General features: G+C 43.1%; 1 protein-coding gene across 3 annotated transcripts in view; it reads left to right on the forward strand.

The window, feature by feature from the left end:
• MAGI3 (membrane associated guanylate kinase, WW and PDZ domain containing 3) overlaps positions 1–14,244 on the forward strand; it is a 237,322-nt gene extending 223,078 nt beyond the window's left edge. Inside the window, exons 17-22 of one of the 3 annotated variants that reach the window (XM_027610111.2) lie at positions 1,044–1,146; positions 1,878–2,004; positions 2,581–2,724; positions 7,994–8,132; positions 8,887–8,977; positions 9,574–9,690. In XM_027610111.2, the coding sequence (XP_027465912.1) occupies positions 1,044–1,146; positions 1,878–2,004; positions 2,581–2,724; positions 7,994–8,132; positions 8,887–8,936 (563 nt within the window). In that variant the 3' untranslated portion in view covers positions 8,937–8,977; positions 9,574–9,690. Of the gene's footprint in view, positions 1–1,043; positions 1,147–1,877; positions 2,005–2,580; positions 2,725–7,993; positions 8,133–8,886; positions 8,978–9,573 lie in introns of all 3 variants that reach the window. The other 2 variants (XM_027610097.2, XM_027610105.2) reach the window with 2 other exon arrangements.
• Positions 14,245–14,764: the final 520 nt, after the last annotated feature.

A 14,764-nucleotide genomic window follows, 5' to 3' on the forward strand; every position in this document is an offset into this window, starting at 1 on the left:
TTTGGTGATTATGATAATGATAATAGAAACATTTATATAGGGAGTATAATATGCCAGGCGCTGTTTGACTCTTGTTTAATACGATAACCCCATGAGGTGGCTATAATTCGCTTTTTATGGATGAGATGATTAGAAGCACAGAGAAGGTAAGTAATTTCCTCAAGAACACACAGCTAGTAAAGGATGAGTCAGGCTTAACCCCTGCCAGTCTTGGTGCAGAGTTCATGGTCTTATTCACTAAGCTAGGCTCCCTCTCTCATGTTTTGAATATCCTGTGTTTAATATTATGGACAGGATAAAACATTCGAAAGTTCCACCTTTACAAATATGAGTGTGACAGCCTTAAGAGTGTCTCCTAACTGTTGCTTCCCGTGACTTGGCATCTCGATGCAGCCAGTTATGAAACCTGCCTTCAGGGAGGTCTGGGGCTGCTGGCGATGATACAGAAAGAAATGGTACCTTTCTCCCCCTGCATTTGTCCCCTCAGAAAACAGAAGCAGCGAAGTCTTCGCAGACATTTGTCAGCACTCGGGATGGTTCTGGAAGTTTGTCTTAGGTGTCCGTGTCAGGCAGAATAATCGCTCCAACATTAAAAGACGTGGGTTCACAGACCTGTGTGTGGTTTGCAGACTGGCGTCTGTGTCCCAGCACTCCTGAGAGCCGCCTTTGTCATCTAGAGCTGTTTACCAGTTTCAGGGGTGTGCTCCGGAAGCCCATAGTGTAGGCTACAGGATAGTTCCTGGAGCTCTGTCCTCTAGGTAATATTGTCCAGTGTGTACTTTTCTGATTTTCATGTTGTATGGATGACCCAAAGTACAGGATTGCTGTTCTCTTCAAACATAAGCATTCCTCAAAGCCACAGGGGGAAGAAAACGTTACTGTTCCGATTCCAGACATGCCTGCTGACGGCCGTGCTGCTCGTGCTGCAGTCACTACAGTCAGGAAGGCTGTAACCACGTGGTCTTGTCTCACCTTCGCAGACCACTCGGCCTTTACGTGTTTATGTGCAAAGTCTTATTTTTATTGTTTTCTCACTCGAACAGAGCATCATGGTCCGCCTTCAGGAACAAACTCCGCCAGGCAGAGCCCTGCCCTGCAGCACAGAGCCATGGGGCAGTCCCAGACCAACCACACAGCTGGGGACAGGTGAGGCTGCTCTCCCCAGCTTTGGGTTTTTTTGTCTCATCGCCCCACCCTTCAGCACCCAGCCCCACCCGCACCCCCACACAGGTACCCCTTCAGATGCGCTCCTACACCCTGCACCCCCTCAGTACCTCATCCCTCCTCCAGCCGCATCCCCAGGGCGCAACGTAATTACCAGCCGTGCCTGACGAATGGGGGTTAGAAAACAAGAAGGGACAATAGCGCCTGGCTGTGCTCCTCTAGGCCCTCCTCATTTTGGTGGGGGCCCAGGCCCACGTGCCTGCTCTCTCCTCAGACTGCTTGAGCAGACCAGAGCAGTGTTTGCACATATTTCTTTCTTCTCTCGTTGAGAATACTAGCCATGCAACAAAAACGAGATTTCCAGAAACTCAGCGTTGGGGCACTGGCACTGCCGGAGAGCCGTTTCTCACGGACGACGTCCGCTCATCGGCCCCCGGGGTCAGTGACCTGACTGCAGTTTTCCTTGCTATGAACTGCACCGAGACGCCCTTAAAACAAAGACCAAACCAAACCAGTGTGGGGTGTTGAGAGACTGGCTGCTGGAGTTAACAACCAGATTTGCCCAGCATCTCCGGGTCTAGGCATGGCCTGTCTTCACGGCGGTTTGTCCAGAGAATGGCCAGCTTCAGCTTTGAAAAGAAATTAATTCGCCTTTACTTTCAAACTGGTTTCATTTCCTCAGTTCAGAGAGTGACTGGATTTCTCTCTCGTAGAAGTGCTCTAGAAGGTGAAATCGGGAAAGATGTCCCCACTTCTTACAGACATTCATGGTCTGACCACAAGCACCTTGCCCAGCCTGACACGGCAATGATTTCGATTGTAGGCACCCGGCACAATCAGGTAAACGGATACCACACCCCCCAACCCAGATATGGACTGTTATTTTCAGTTGCTACATCGCTGACGCTGGTGAATTTTTATTACAGATCAGTTCGGACACATTTGTTCCCAAGATTAATAATTCTTGAGGACTTGCTGTGTGTTTGGCATCCCATTAGCCTCCATGAGAGAACGTAAAAGAGTGAAAAAGTTTACCCTGTAATTGGAGAAATGTACACCCTGGGTCCGGTACTTAGCAATAGCAGTGTTTGAGTTCACCAAAGGAGGGTTTCGATTTTTTTTTCCCCATGGAAAATTCGTCAAAATCTCCTTAAAGGAAGCATTTCCCCAAAGTCTATTCTCTGATCGTCCTGTTGCACATTGACCAACTAGTAGAGAAAACGTGATCTTCAGCTTAATTTAGACTGCATTTATAAAGTAGCTGTTCAACCAAAACTTTCATTCCTTTCTTATGATATAGAAATGCATATTGAGTGTATAAGTCATAATGTCCCAGCTCTAAAAGTAGTCTTTCTTCAAGCTGTCAATAAAGCAGCCCACGAGAACTTGTTTTTCTTATACTTCTTTCTCTCCCAGAGCCTTGGTTGTTACCCAGTGGAGCTGGAGAGAGGCCCCCGGGGCTTTGGGTTCAGCCTCCGCGGGGGGAAGGAGTACAACATGGGGCTGTTCATCCTGCGTCTTGCTGAGGAGGGCCCCGCCATCAAAGACGGCAGGATTCACGTGAGTTGGCTTCCTTCCGCGACCTTTGCTTCTGGCTCCAGACTGGAAATGACTGAAAATAGATGATCAAAGGGAGTGCAGAAACCTCCCAAAGCTAAGTAGCAAAGTTTTCTGTCATTAGACCTGAAAGCAGCTGCTCTTTGTTCCACTTTCCGATGCCTGGTGATTTCATGGCCTCGCTCTGGTGTCCTAGGCGATACCGCACTGATGCTGTTTTTACCGTCTTGACTTTGGGCAATAAGGAAACTTAGTTTTTACTTACACCGTCAACGTTTGAGGGCAAATGGGTTCGTAAATAAAATATACTTTCATCTTATTAAAAGTCTTGGAAAAGCCAGGATAAAACAGAATCTTCAACTTCTTCCCAGAAATAATAGGCCCAGGATTATTTTTTCCTCTTAGCTACCCACAGAGATAGCCAGAGATCAAAAAGCATGACTCCCCCAACCTTTACTATTATTTGAAAGACTAGAATTCACTTGGGTAATGGTCCGTCCTAGGTGTTCTCAACTCTGAAACCCCGTAGCTTTGTACCGGGGCACTGCAGACCAGACTGTCTATGCATCTGCACATAAGGTATTTTCGCCCTGCCTCTGAATGTTACTTCAAGAGGAATGTTATGTAGGGGACATGTGTTGGCCTCGATTTTTAAAAAAACAATTCACTGGTACTGTTAGGTGATACATTCGAAATTTTAAATTCTAGACAGCCTTCCCCCTACTGCTCAAGAGAACTTTGGATTTCCTCCCTCTCCCACCCGTAGGCAGCAGGGAAGATAATTTTTGTTTAAAAATCAGATGGTATATTCTAATAATGTTTGGAAAAGGCTTCCAGGTGATTGCAGTTTTGAATTTTCCACATCACTGCCCCACTCCCATTACTCACTTGGTAAACATGTGTTAAGTGTTTACTTTACCCAAAGCTTTTATGAATGAGTACTGAATGAGCTGGGAGAAGGGGGGGGGGGGTCCCTAAAACAAGATACCACCCTTCCTAAAAATGACCAGACTTGTGCACAAGTTCAAAGAGGTGAGGATGAGTGGAGATCTCACAGAATGGATGGCAGTGGAAAGTGGGTAAGATTTCAGTAGAGAAAGATTGGTCCTTTTTCTTTCCCCTCTTTTTTAAAAATTTGTTTGGGTATACTTTAAATCTGTTGGTTTGTTGTTTTTTTAAAGATTTTATTTATTTATTTGACAGAGACACAGCGAGAGAGGGAACACAAGCAGGGGGAATGGGAGAGGGAGAAGCAGGCTTCCCGCTAAGCAGAGAGCCGGATGTGGGGCTCGATCCCAGGACCATGACCTGAGCCGAAGGCAGATGCTTAACGACTGAGCCACCCAGGCGCCCCAGATCGGTTGGTTTTTTAAAAATCTCCCATTGTAGGGGTGCCTGGGCGACTTAGTTGGTTGAGCATCTGACTCCTGATCTCAGCTCAGGTCTTGATCTCAGGGTCGTGAGTCTGAGCCCTGCATTTGGCATGGAGCCTACTTAAAAAAAAAAAAAATCTCCCATTGTATTGAGTGTCATAAAAAAAGGGGGGGGGGGCCAAAAACTAGGATATAATTTTAAAACGTTGATTCCAAGTATAACCCTCAGATGCACTAATCTCACTAAACAAATAAAAGGCAAACAGGCCTTGAAGCAGGCAAAGTCTGTTTCTAAGACATACCATTCTTTACAAATGAATGGGAGCTTTGGACTTCCATGATTAAACCAACTCATTTCAAAAGCTCTGATATTTGAAAACAAAAGGAAATAAGCTATTACGATTATGCACAGGTTTGTTCTAAACTCTAAGAAATCAGCTTTTCAGAGAAGCTTTCTTTTTCTGGCTACCAAACTCTCAAAATCTTGACTTGCTAAGGATCATGGGAGCTTTGTTACTGATGACAACTGAGTCTGGGGGCCACTGCCCAAATGAGGAGAGTTTATCTCCAGCAAACTTGCACCGCGGAGCTGCCTCAGCTCCCTCCCCGCCTCACGCGCCCCCCCTCCCTCGCTTGGTCTGGTAGGTTATCTGTACCTATCATGTCAGTATCTTCGGTCCTGGTACCGGGCCTTGAATGGTTATGGTAGATGCTCTGTAGATGTTTGTTGAAAGAGTAGAATGCATGAAAAATACTTATAATGAGGATTGTTTTTCTCAAGATTAGCTCCTGGAACTTACTGCTGCGTAGACGGGACTGGGCTAGATGAAGCAGCTGGGCAGACAGTGTAAGAGTGCGGTTCAGTAAGACAAGGGAAGGTTAGCCTGTCACACAGATGGAAAGGCGTTGAGAGTCAAGGGGATCTCTACATTTAGTGAGTCTCAAGCCGTCCATAAATCTGGTTAAGATCTGGAGAGGAGTGAAAAAGGGTGTTCGGGGCGAAGGGAACGAGATCAGCTGAGTGGGAAAAACTCATATTAGGGGATAGTGTCGGATTTAGTTAGATCTTTACTGTAGGACAGAATCAGATTTAGAAAATGTGGAGTCTGGCGTCTTCCAGGCAGCACGTGTTTCCACTTAGTTTTAGTCTCACAAAAACCCTCTAAGGGAGGTGGCATTATCCCCACTTACTGATGTAAAACTGAGGCTCCAGGAGACTAATCCCTTGCTGGGGTCACTCGGCCTGTGGCGGCCGCGGTGGGACCCCAGGCTTTGGTCCTGTGAGCCCAGGCCTCGTGCTTCCCACGTCAGGCCCTGGCTGGTGTCTTTCTAGATGGGACTGTTTGGGGGAAGCGTATAGGTTCTCAGGGCCTTCTAAGGTCATGTAAGCAGTGTGCTAGAAATATTATTTTGTAATTTTAATACAAAATGTACATTTTTAGCGGCTGTTGTTAATATAGTAACTTTTTTAAGGAACATAATTTTTCTCTAGCCCCTCTTCCCATGTCTTTTCTCCCTTTGGTTCTCCTATTCTTCTCTTTCCCTCCCTCTGATTTCTCTCTCTCCTCTCCTCTGTCCCCCATGATTTTATTTTTCAGTCATACAAACCTGAACTCGAATCATTATTGGTTCTATTTATCAAAAGATGTATTCCTCGATACGTATTCCACATTATCCAAAAGATACATTCCACATGTAAAATTTTTTTTTAATTTTTTTTTTTATAGATTTTATTTATTTATTTGAGAGAGAGAATGAGATAGAGAGAGAGCACGAGAGGGAAGAGGGTCAGAGGGAGAAGCAGACTCCCTGCTGAGCAGGGAGCCCGATGCGGGACTCGATCCCGGGACTCCAGGATCATGACCTGAGCCGAGGGCAGTCGCTTAACCAACTGAGCCACCCAGGTGCCCCCACATGTAAAATTTTTAAAAGTAACAGAATTTTCTCAAAGAATGTTCACATTTCTGTCTCAAAGGTGCCATTTTTTAGGTCTCCAGCTCCGTACAATCCAGTAGAGAAGTTTTCCCCCTCTGAGGGCCTGTCTGCCAGAGATCTTCAAGCCATGGGGTTCTAGCGTCCTTCTCCACAATGTGGTTTTAAAGTTAAACGAAAATGACACCTGGTGGCAAATCTGTTCAATTACAAGCTTTATTGCGATTCATTTGTTGTACTAAAAGTGTAAGAAATAGTCTGCTTAGGACAGTAAATTTAAGCCAGAAAATGTGACTGCAATCAGTGACCTCAGTCATGTTTCACAAGACACACCCAAAGCATGTTCCCAATACTGTCTGCCTTAATTTTCATTTCTCTAATTATCAGCAGGATTTTATACCCAGTACTAACTTAGTATGTGTATTTCCTCATGCAAATAATTTTTCTTCAGTCACTTATTAGGGAAATCTGGGTATTGACTTTTGTCTCACATATATCCTAGATATAAGCTTTTTATTAATTGTGTATGATTTTTTTCCATCCTATGTTTATTATTTTAACAATCCTTTTTCTATGTTCAATCTATCTAGCTTGATAGCCTCCATTTCTTCAAGAGACTCCTCTTTTATTTTTTTCCATAAATATGAAGCAAAACAATCTCATTTCTTTCTCATAGTTGACTTGACATTTTTTGCAATGTAGAGAGTGGGCTCCAGCCTCAGGTAAACCTTCATCCGGATGCACTTGAAGTCTTTTTTGGCAAGACGGGGAGATAGAGAACTTGAAAAGTAACATTTGTCTTGGTTTGGTGTGTAATCGGGTTTTCTCTCATTAAATCCTCCCCGGTGCCCCAAGATATTATCCCCACTTAACAGGGAGGAACCAGAGACCACCCAGCCAGCAGAAGGAAGAGCCAAGAGTGAACCACAGACGTTAGGACGCCAAAGCCCAGCTTCCTGGCCCCTGCGCTTTGTGCTATCTGTGGATACAGACTTCCCCCCAGCCTCTGTTAAATAAGTACTGGGCCATCTTGTGTTGTGTTATTTCTGGATCATTTTAGTAAGCTCTTATAAATATTTGAGCTTCTTGGAATTTCAGTAGTTTTCCATTGTTCAGTTTTTCTCTTTTGAAGCCAGTACCCTTCGTGTGTTTGTCACCTGTTTTAAAACCACTATCATCGTTATCTTTAGGTCCTTTGCAAAGGTTATACTTGACTCATCTGTATTATCCCTTTTTTAAAAAATAACTGTACAGCATTTCCAGTAAACAGCAATGATACTGAGGCATCTTTTTCTGATCCCTAGTTTTATGTTTCTCAGGGAAATCATTTTACATTAAAGTCATGAGTGTAAGCCAGTTATTGGTTTTAAATAAGTATTCATATTAATATATTCTCCAAGCTGCAGTTTTTCAGAGTTTTCGTCTCTGAATATTCCATTTATCAAATGCCTCATACATGTACAGGATGTGTGGGCAACACGAAGGAGTGGGCAGTTCTCCCCGGAGGCCCAGAAAGCCTTCAAAGATGAGGACCCACCTGCCCAGAATTCAGAAAATAAATTCAAGATTCAGCTCAAATTGGAAAGTACCCTTCACAGGTGGATCATTCAGTGACAGCCCTGTAGTATCAGGTGGATTAGCGAGACCTCACCTCCTGTGGCACTTATCCTTCAGTGAGAAAACTCAGAATCTGATTCATGATTTCAAGGTGCCGGGATCCCGTTTACTAGTCATATAAAACTTTCTCCTGTAGGATTTCCACGGAGTAAATAAAGCTGGCCACTGTCTCTTCCTGTGGCTCTCCTCTGTCCACTCGTCATCAGCCTTAGCACTATGGCACTGTGTACAAGTTACACATCTGACAATTGAGAGTCACTTAGCAAGCTTGGGTGGCTCTAGAGCGGACAGAGCAGAAGTGAAGAAGGATGCATTGTTTCATGTTGTTCCTGTGAATGTTCCCTCTCTAGGTGGGTGACCAGATTGTCGAAATCAATGGGGAGCCTACACAAGGCATCACACATACTCGAGCAATTGAGCTCATTCAGGCCGGTGGAAATAAAGTTCTTCTGCTTTTGAGGCCAGGAACTGGCTTGATACCTGACCACGGTAAGTCACATCGTTCACCTGGAGCTGAAACGTGGCTGATGTGTCAGGGAGGGGACAGCGCAGGAAAGGAAGGGGAGAGACACTTGACTGGCTAGTTCAAAGGTAAACAGCAGAACCGCCTGAAACTAGTTACACAGCATAGGTGTTATACTACTACAAAATAAGCGACTTCAGGCATGATTTTTGTTGGGATGGAATATGTGAAGCAATTTCCATAGAAAACATGTAGTTGCTTTTGTAGAGAAACGTGCCTGTAAAAAAACAAGGCTATCGGAAGCAAGTGATTTAAATGCCATGAAAAATATCTGAAATCTCTTCAAATGCTAAGACCTTTAGGTTTTTCTGGTCGTTTGTCGAAAACAAGTTACTGTGGCCCTACCTGGGGTCAGGGAGTTGGACGTGGGACCATGTCTGGACTCCTGTACTGATCCTCAGCTTCCTGGGTTTCACTGTTTGGTTTTGAAATATCACAGGATTTGAAACTCATTGTTTAATTGAGTGCACTAGCCTGGAAAGAGAGCACCACGCCACTAGGACATGTCCCTTCCAGTCCCTGCCCCCAACCTGGAGAGATTTTGAGGGACAAGTATAGACGTGACCTCCTGCAGTCCCCTTCCAGCCTATAATTCTCTGTGTGATCTTCCACCATCTGCTTGTAAACCATACGTTCCCAGTGACATCTTTGCTAACTGCGCTGATTTTTTTTTTTCTTTTTTTTTTACATAGTCCTAGGCTTTTTCTCTTCCTTCTTCAGGTTTGGCTCCTTCCGGTCTGTGCTCCTACGTGAAACCTGAGCAACATTAAGGCTTTCAGGGCTTTTCTTGGTCTTTCCTTAAAAAGACTTGGTAAATTTGCATGTCTTGTAAATCACTTCCTTCTTTTTTTTTCTGTTTAATTAAAAATGATGCTATTAAATACATCCCTTTCTATCTTCTGCACTTTTCAGTTCCCTTTTGACATTAAAGTTGACAGCTTAATGCAAGAAAATTATTTACAAGTGCCCACGAACCTCGTTCTGGCTACCACAGTTGGGTCTCCTTTATTACTGATTTTGCATAGCTGTAGGCTGTATCCTTTGATAACGGCCAAATTAGTGAGCTTCCTGGACCAAGTAATTTGGTCCCATTGTATTATTTATTTCTTCTGACTTTTTCATTGGGCTTTACTGCTTATCATATATGATGTATAAATTCTTCATATCACTAATTATACATAAGTTATGGGAAGAATGACTGTTATTTTGTGTATATTTAACCACCCTACAAGTACAACCACCTCGCGTACAACCACACCTGCCTTTATCGAGAGAGCTCAGCATCTGTACTCAGGCTGTTTGTTTAAGCAGTTAGTCCAATCCAAATGGCTGTCAGAGTTCAGAACTTACTGTTCCTATTTGTAATTCTAAAATGTAATGATATTCCACTCAAATCCCTTTTTGTAGGTGATTGGGATGTTAATAATCCTTCGTCTTCAAATGTGATTTATGACGAGCAGCCCCCCTTCCCCCCATCTTCCCGTCCTGCTTCCATATTTGAGGAGTTTCCCGTGCCAGTAATTGAAGGCTCTTTAATGAGAGGTCAGACATGTGAAAAGACCGAGGAATTAAAGGATGGTGTGCCTGAAAAGAAAAGCACTTTAAATGAAAATCCGTCTGATAAAAAGCAGCACTCTTTTCTCCAGAAAAATGTGAATAAAAGGGATCCACCCAGCAGTCATGGGCAGAGTGACAAGAAAAATCTCTTCAGAGTAGAAAACGGTGTTACACAAAGAGGCAGATCTGCCAGTCCCAGAAAGTCCGCCGGCCGACATGCAGAAGGACGTTCACACAGGCTTCCCAGTCCTCTACCTACTGACCCCAAAAGAAGACCCAGAGATCGATCACTCAGTCCCAGGAAAGGGGACAGTAAAGGGGGGCAGATGGGCACCAGGCCAGGTTCCGGACAAGATGGCTGCGGAAGAAGCAGAGGACGGTCTTCAAGCCCAAAGAAGCAGCAGAAGACGGAGGGAAGCAAAGGCCGATCATCAGAGTCGGAGAGTCAGGGGGGCGGGGGCCGTGCGAGGGACGGGGCCGAGCAGATCTCCGAGGGCAGAGAAGAATCGGGTGTTGTCCAGAGGGACGCAAAGCAGAGCCAGTCTGGAAAAAACAGAACACGGTCTCCAGAGAAAAAAAGCAAGAGGATAGATGAAAAGTCCCTTCCATCCAAAAAGACTAGTACCGCTGCTAGTAGAGTATTATCTGACAGGGAGAAAGGAAAGAAGGCGGCCTTAGAAGAGACAAGCTCCAGCAAAAAGAAGCCAGGGGAAAATGCCAGAATATCAGACAAGAAGCTGAAGCAGGACCCTGAAGAAAGGATGGTTTTAAACAAAACCCAAGCTCCCCGAGGAAAAGAACAAGAGGCAGCCGATAGAACCAGAGAGAGCGGAGGGTTCCAACCTGAGAGCGCTTCTCCCGTTAAGAAAACACCCATAACTCCAGGGCCCTGGAAGGTGCCAAGTGCAAACAAAGCAGCAGGCACTACTGGTGTGGCCGAGAAACGGCTGTGACCTCCGGTATAAAACAAAGAAAAACAAGTTGTAATCTTTTCTTACTAAAAAGTGGCATTTTTCCAAAACAAAACCCTACAAAGTCATTTTTCCTGAAATTCTGGAACACGACACATTTTGATTTGAGCATCCGGTTAGCCAGGCTGCATGAAGCGCCTTCGGGACCGCTGCCAACCAACCGTCCCCCGGGCAGCCGCCCTCCCGCCTCCGCGGGGGTCCCAAGTGACGCAAGCGGACGTGCACGGCCTGGTCACAGCTCCCTTGATACCTGTGCCAGATTATCTACTGTGTCATGTCTGTTTTATCCATCTCACTCAGCTGTTCCCACAGGAATGAGAAAACTCGGTTTGGCTTGGAAGTCGATATTCTCAATAGCATGCTGCATGTTTACAGAGAGACACATTTGAGTCCTTGCAGAAGAAGGGGTTGTTAGCTCATCATTAAAAGATGGCAGTCGCCTCTTCTAACAGCTACAGGTGATGGCGCAGGCCCAGTTTAAAAATGAAACTCCAAAACATCACTACTGAAAAGAAAAACAAAATGGAGTCAGATAACGACACTCTCTTAGGGTTTTTAATTCGGCTGGATCAGGTATTTCAGGTAACTTACAGATATTACTTACAATTCGATGTTTAAAATGAGCTAGTGCTTTAGGCAATGAAGAGTTCCCCCTCCTGCTGTTATTCTCCAACCCTGATGTGTGGTCTTAGCATCTCAGGTCGGCCTTTTTTCTTCAGTTTATTTTGTTAGGAAACCAGAAAGCAGCATGTGGAAACATTGCTTACTGCTGTTCAGAGAAAAACTACCAGGTTTCTATTTCTGGATATTTGGGTTGGACCTCCTACTACTCATCCGTTAGTCGTTACTACATAGTGCGTACGGGAAGAGTCAAAACATCGTACAGATCGTGAGGGCCTCGATCGCAAGGCACTTTCCCAGATAGAGGACCACGCCTCCGGCAGTAGCTGTCCGAGCTCAGGTGTTTCGAGGCAGGGCCTGCGTTCAGACCTGCTCAGCAAGAGGACCAACGTGGCGGTAGACAGCCCTTGCTAGATCTGATTTCGTTTTAATTTCTAGCTGTGTTAACTTATTTAAAAAACAAGAAAGGGAGACTAGACATCTGCTTAGCTTGTACACATTTTCAGAGTCCTTTGAAAAAATCTCAGTAAAGATGTTTGCTGGGAGGTAGAGACCGTTTTTAGCTCCATAAAAGAGATCCAGGATTTTCAGGCCCCTGTAGCAGCTATGAATAAAGGAACAATCTCAGAACAAAACCATTTTATGGAGTATTTGAACACACCTGTTCTGTCCCCTGGGTTCATCTTGTTCTTGTGAAACATGGTACATCCAGGCCCTGTCCTCTCAGAGTCCAACTGTGAAAGTCTTTAACGTACCAACCGAAGCCACCCTTGTAGCTGAGACATGCTTCCCAGAGTGAGATTTCTGAACTCCCCTTCCATCCGGAACTATATTTACCCACCTATTGTAACTACTTGAATAGAGAAAAATTAGGAGGCTTGATCCATGCTGAGAATTTAGCACCACAGAAATGATTTATTTTCCCTATAGTCCACAATTAGTGATAAAAAAATCCTATTTTTATTGTTAACTGTGACATAACTTCGATGTCATATGTTGTCAGTCTGATGTGGCTCTTTTCTTTCTAAGTAACCGGTCACTGTACTGATTATATACTGACTTAGCAATGTGGCCTTGGAATGCTAAGCAAAATATGGATGTACTGGTTGTAAATGTTTATATATTGTACAGTACCTTTATATATACACACTTGAGGTTCTGATTAGAGAGATCTGTAAATCGCTCGTTATTTTTTATATAGATATTAAAAAAAACAAAAACAAAAAACTGTTCATGGCCTGCATTTCTTTTACTGTTAGGTTTATTTAATGTTGCTTTCCCTTTATAGAGCGAATTCCCATCACAGTCTGAGTCCTCAAATAGATGTTGTTACTCCAAGTCACAAACATTCAAAATCCTACAATCAGGAAGACTTATAATGATGACTTGTTATAGCTTCCTTCTGTCTGTATGTAAACCTTGAAATTAGCTTATCGTTATGCCTGTTCATTATAAAGAAAATAGCTTTGCAAAAATAACTTGCTTCCTACACTGTTGGAGAGAAACGGAGAGAAAAGGACTTGTCTTCTTGGAAGTTCAGTGGAAGTTCTAATGGATAGAGTGGTGTAAGTCCAGTTTACTGTAAGGTCACAAAATTCATCAGACTGTGGCATTTCAGCAGTGAATCTTTTCATTTACTATGGGTTACACTTACTTTCAGAATGCAGTGTTTTGACAGGTTTTGGGCATTAATCATATCAAAAAAAAAATAAATGAAACCCATTTCACAACCATGGTTATTTTACTCTTGCGGGTAAAAAAAAAATTCCTACCATTGCATTAACTTACACTAAAAAACCCATAAACCTGAAGTCCCATAGTGGAGATGCAGGTCATGGCAAAGGCTGTAGAAAGTGGCAGCAAAATAGTTTGGGTGGACATATGTTCTCCCGGAGTTCTGGGATGCTACTGCATTGTCTTGCTACAGATGACAGACCGAGATCGTAGTTACATCAAATTTTATAGACCAAGTAGCTGTTGAACAGGGTCAACTATTTCAGAAGTCTCAGACACAAAAGCATTTGGCTTTTTATTTCTACATGAAAATATCTTGGGTTCTTCCTTTCAGTAGATATTCCCACATAGAAAAAGCCAAATGCTTTTAAACACATGCACAAATGAAGAATTTCGTGGTTAGTATGTCCAACATTCAAAGAGAATATGATTTTTAAAAAGCAAGGAATATTCAAATTAGTTAAGCTGTGTAACAGTCTAATGACCTCCACAAAGACGTGTTTAAGCTGAAGCTTAGTCATAGATGGCTCCGACAGAACACTGGTATAAACACGGACTTTTGCACAAAATGTGACGTTTCGGTCTGGTATGAAGAACACATCAGAGCACCTTTTTACATCATCATGGTATGCTCCAGTGCCTAAGAACTATCTGTGTTTGTTAAACATAACAGACTTACTTATTTGGGCAGCTCTTCACTGGTCATGCTCTTAAGGTTTGTCAGCAATACAATGACTTGTTCAAAGCATGCCATAATTATTACATGAAATCTGTAATCTTTGCTTTAGTTAACTTAGTTTAAGAGAGTTACTAACTTGGATCTGTTTTCACTGTTGCTATGCAAGAGAGCCTTTTGGGAAGAGCGTGATTCTAACCACTAGAGAACTCTGAATCTTTCTCATGTACATTAAAAATACGAAAACATAGCCAAGTGCTTTAGCTTAGCCTAAACCTGTAATTTTGACAGAGAATCCTTTGGGAATTTGTCTATTTCACAGTGTTCACATTAAAGCCAAGCAGAACTATTATTAGCAAATACACAAATCAAGAGGCTTATTTTGTCCTTAATAAGCACCAATCATTTGTTACCTTGAGTAATACCTTATTACAGCTTATATGCTCAGGCATGCTGCAGGAAAGGTATGGAATTATTGCACATTTGTGAAATTCAAACTTCATTATTCAAGACGGGCACCAATAACTGCAAGAAGCAAAGGATTACTTTAAATGATTAAACTAGTCAATACATGCATACATGAGATTCACTTTAATGAATTTCTCCATAATCCCAAATCATATGCCATACTGGGAGTCAGACCCATTTGGCCCACTATGAGTGTGTAAATCTAAAACATTTCAAAAGTGAATGTAATTAATTTGGAAGAGTGTTATTTTACAGTGCAGAAGTCCACTTACTTGTAAATACAATGAACCAAAAATAAAAAGACCCATAAGCTTATACTCTGTGAGGCATTGTGGTATTTAGAATTTTTCTACATGTCTCTGAAAGTCAAGAAGCCTAGGCAAGTATTTAGTTACTCAACTATACAAAGTATTTGGCTTATATTATACATTAGCTATAATGTACATATTTAGGAAATTTGCGGTTCTACCTCCATAGCAATTTTAAGAGGGATAATTTTTCCTGATACAAATTATTAAGTGAACAGGTATTTCTCAACCTTCTATGGTTATTACTATTCCAATTAAATGTA

This window comes from Zalophus californianus, chromosome 4 (assembly GCF_009762305.2).
Source record: "Zalophus californianus isolate mZalCal1 chromosome 4, mZalCal1.pri.v2, whole genome shotgun sequence".
Lineage (NCBI taxonomy): Eukaryota > Metazoa > Chordata > Mammalia > Carnivora > Otariidae > Zalophus > Zalophus californianus.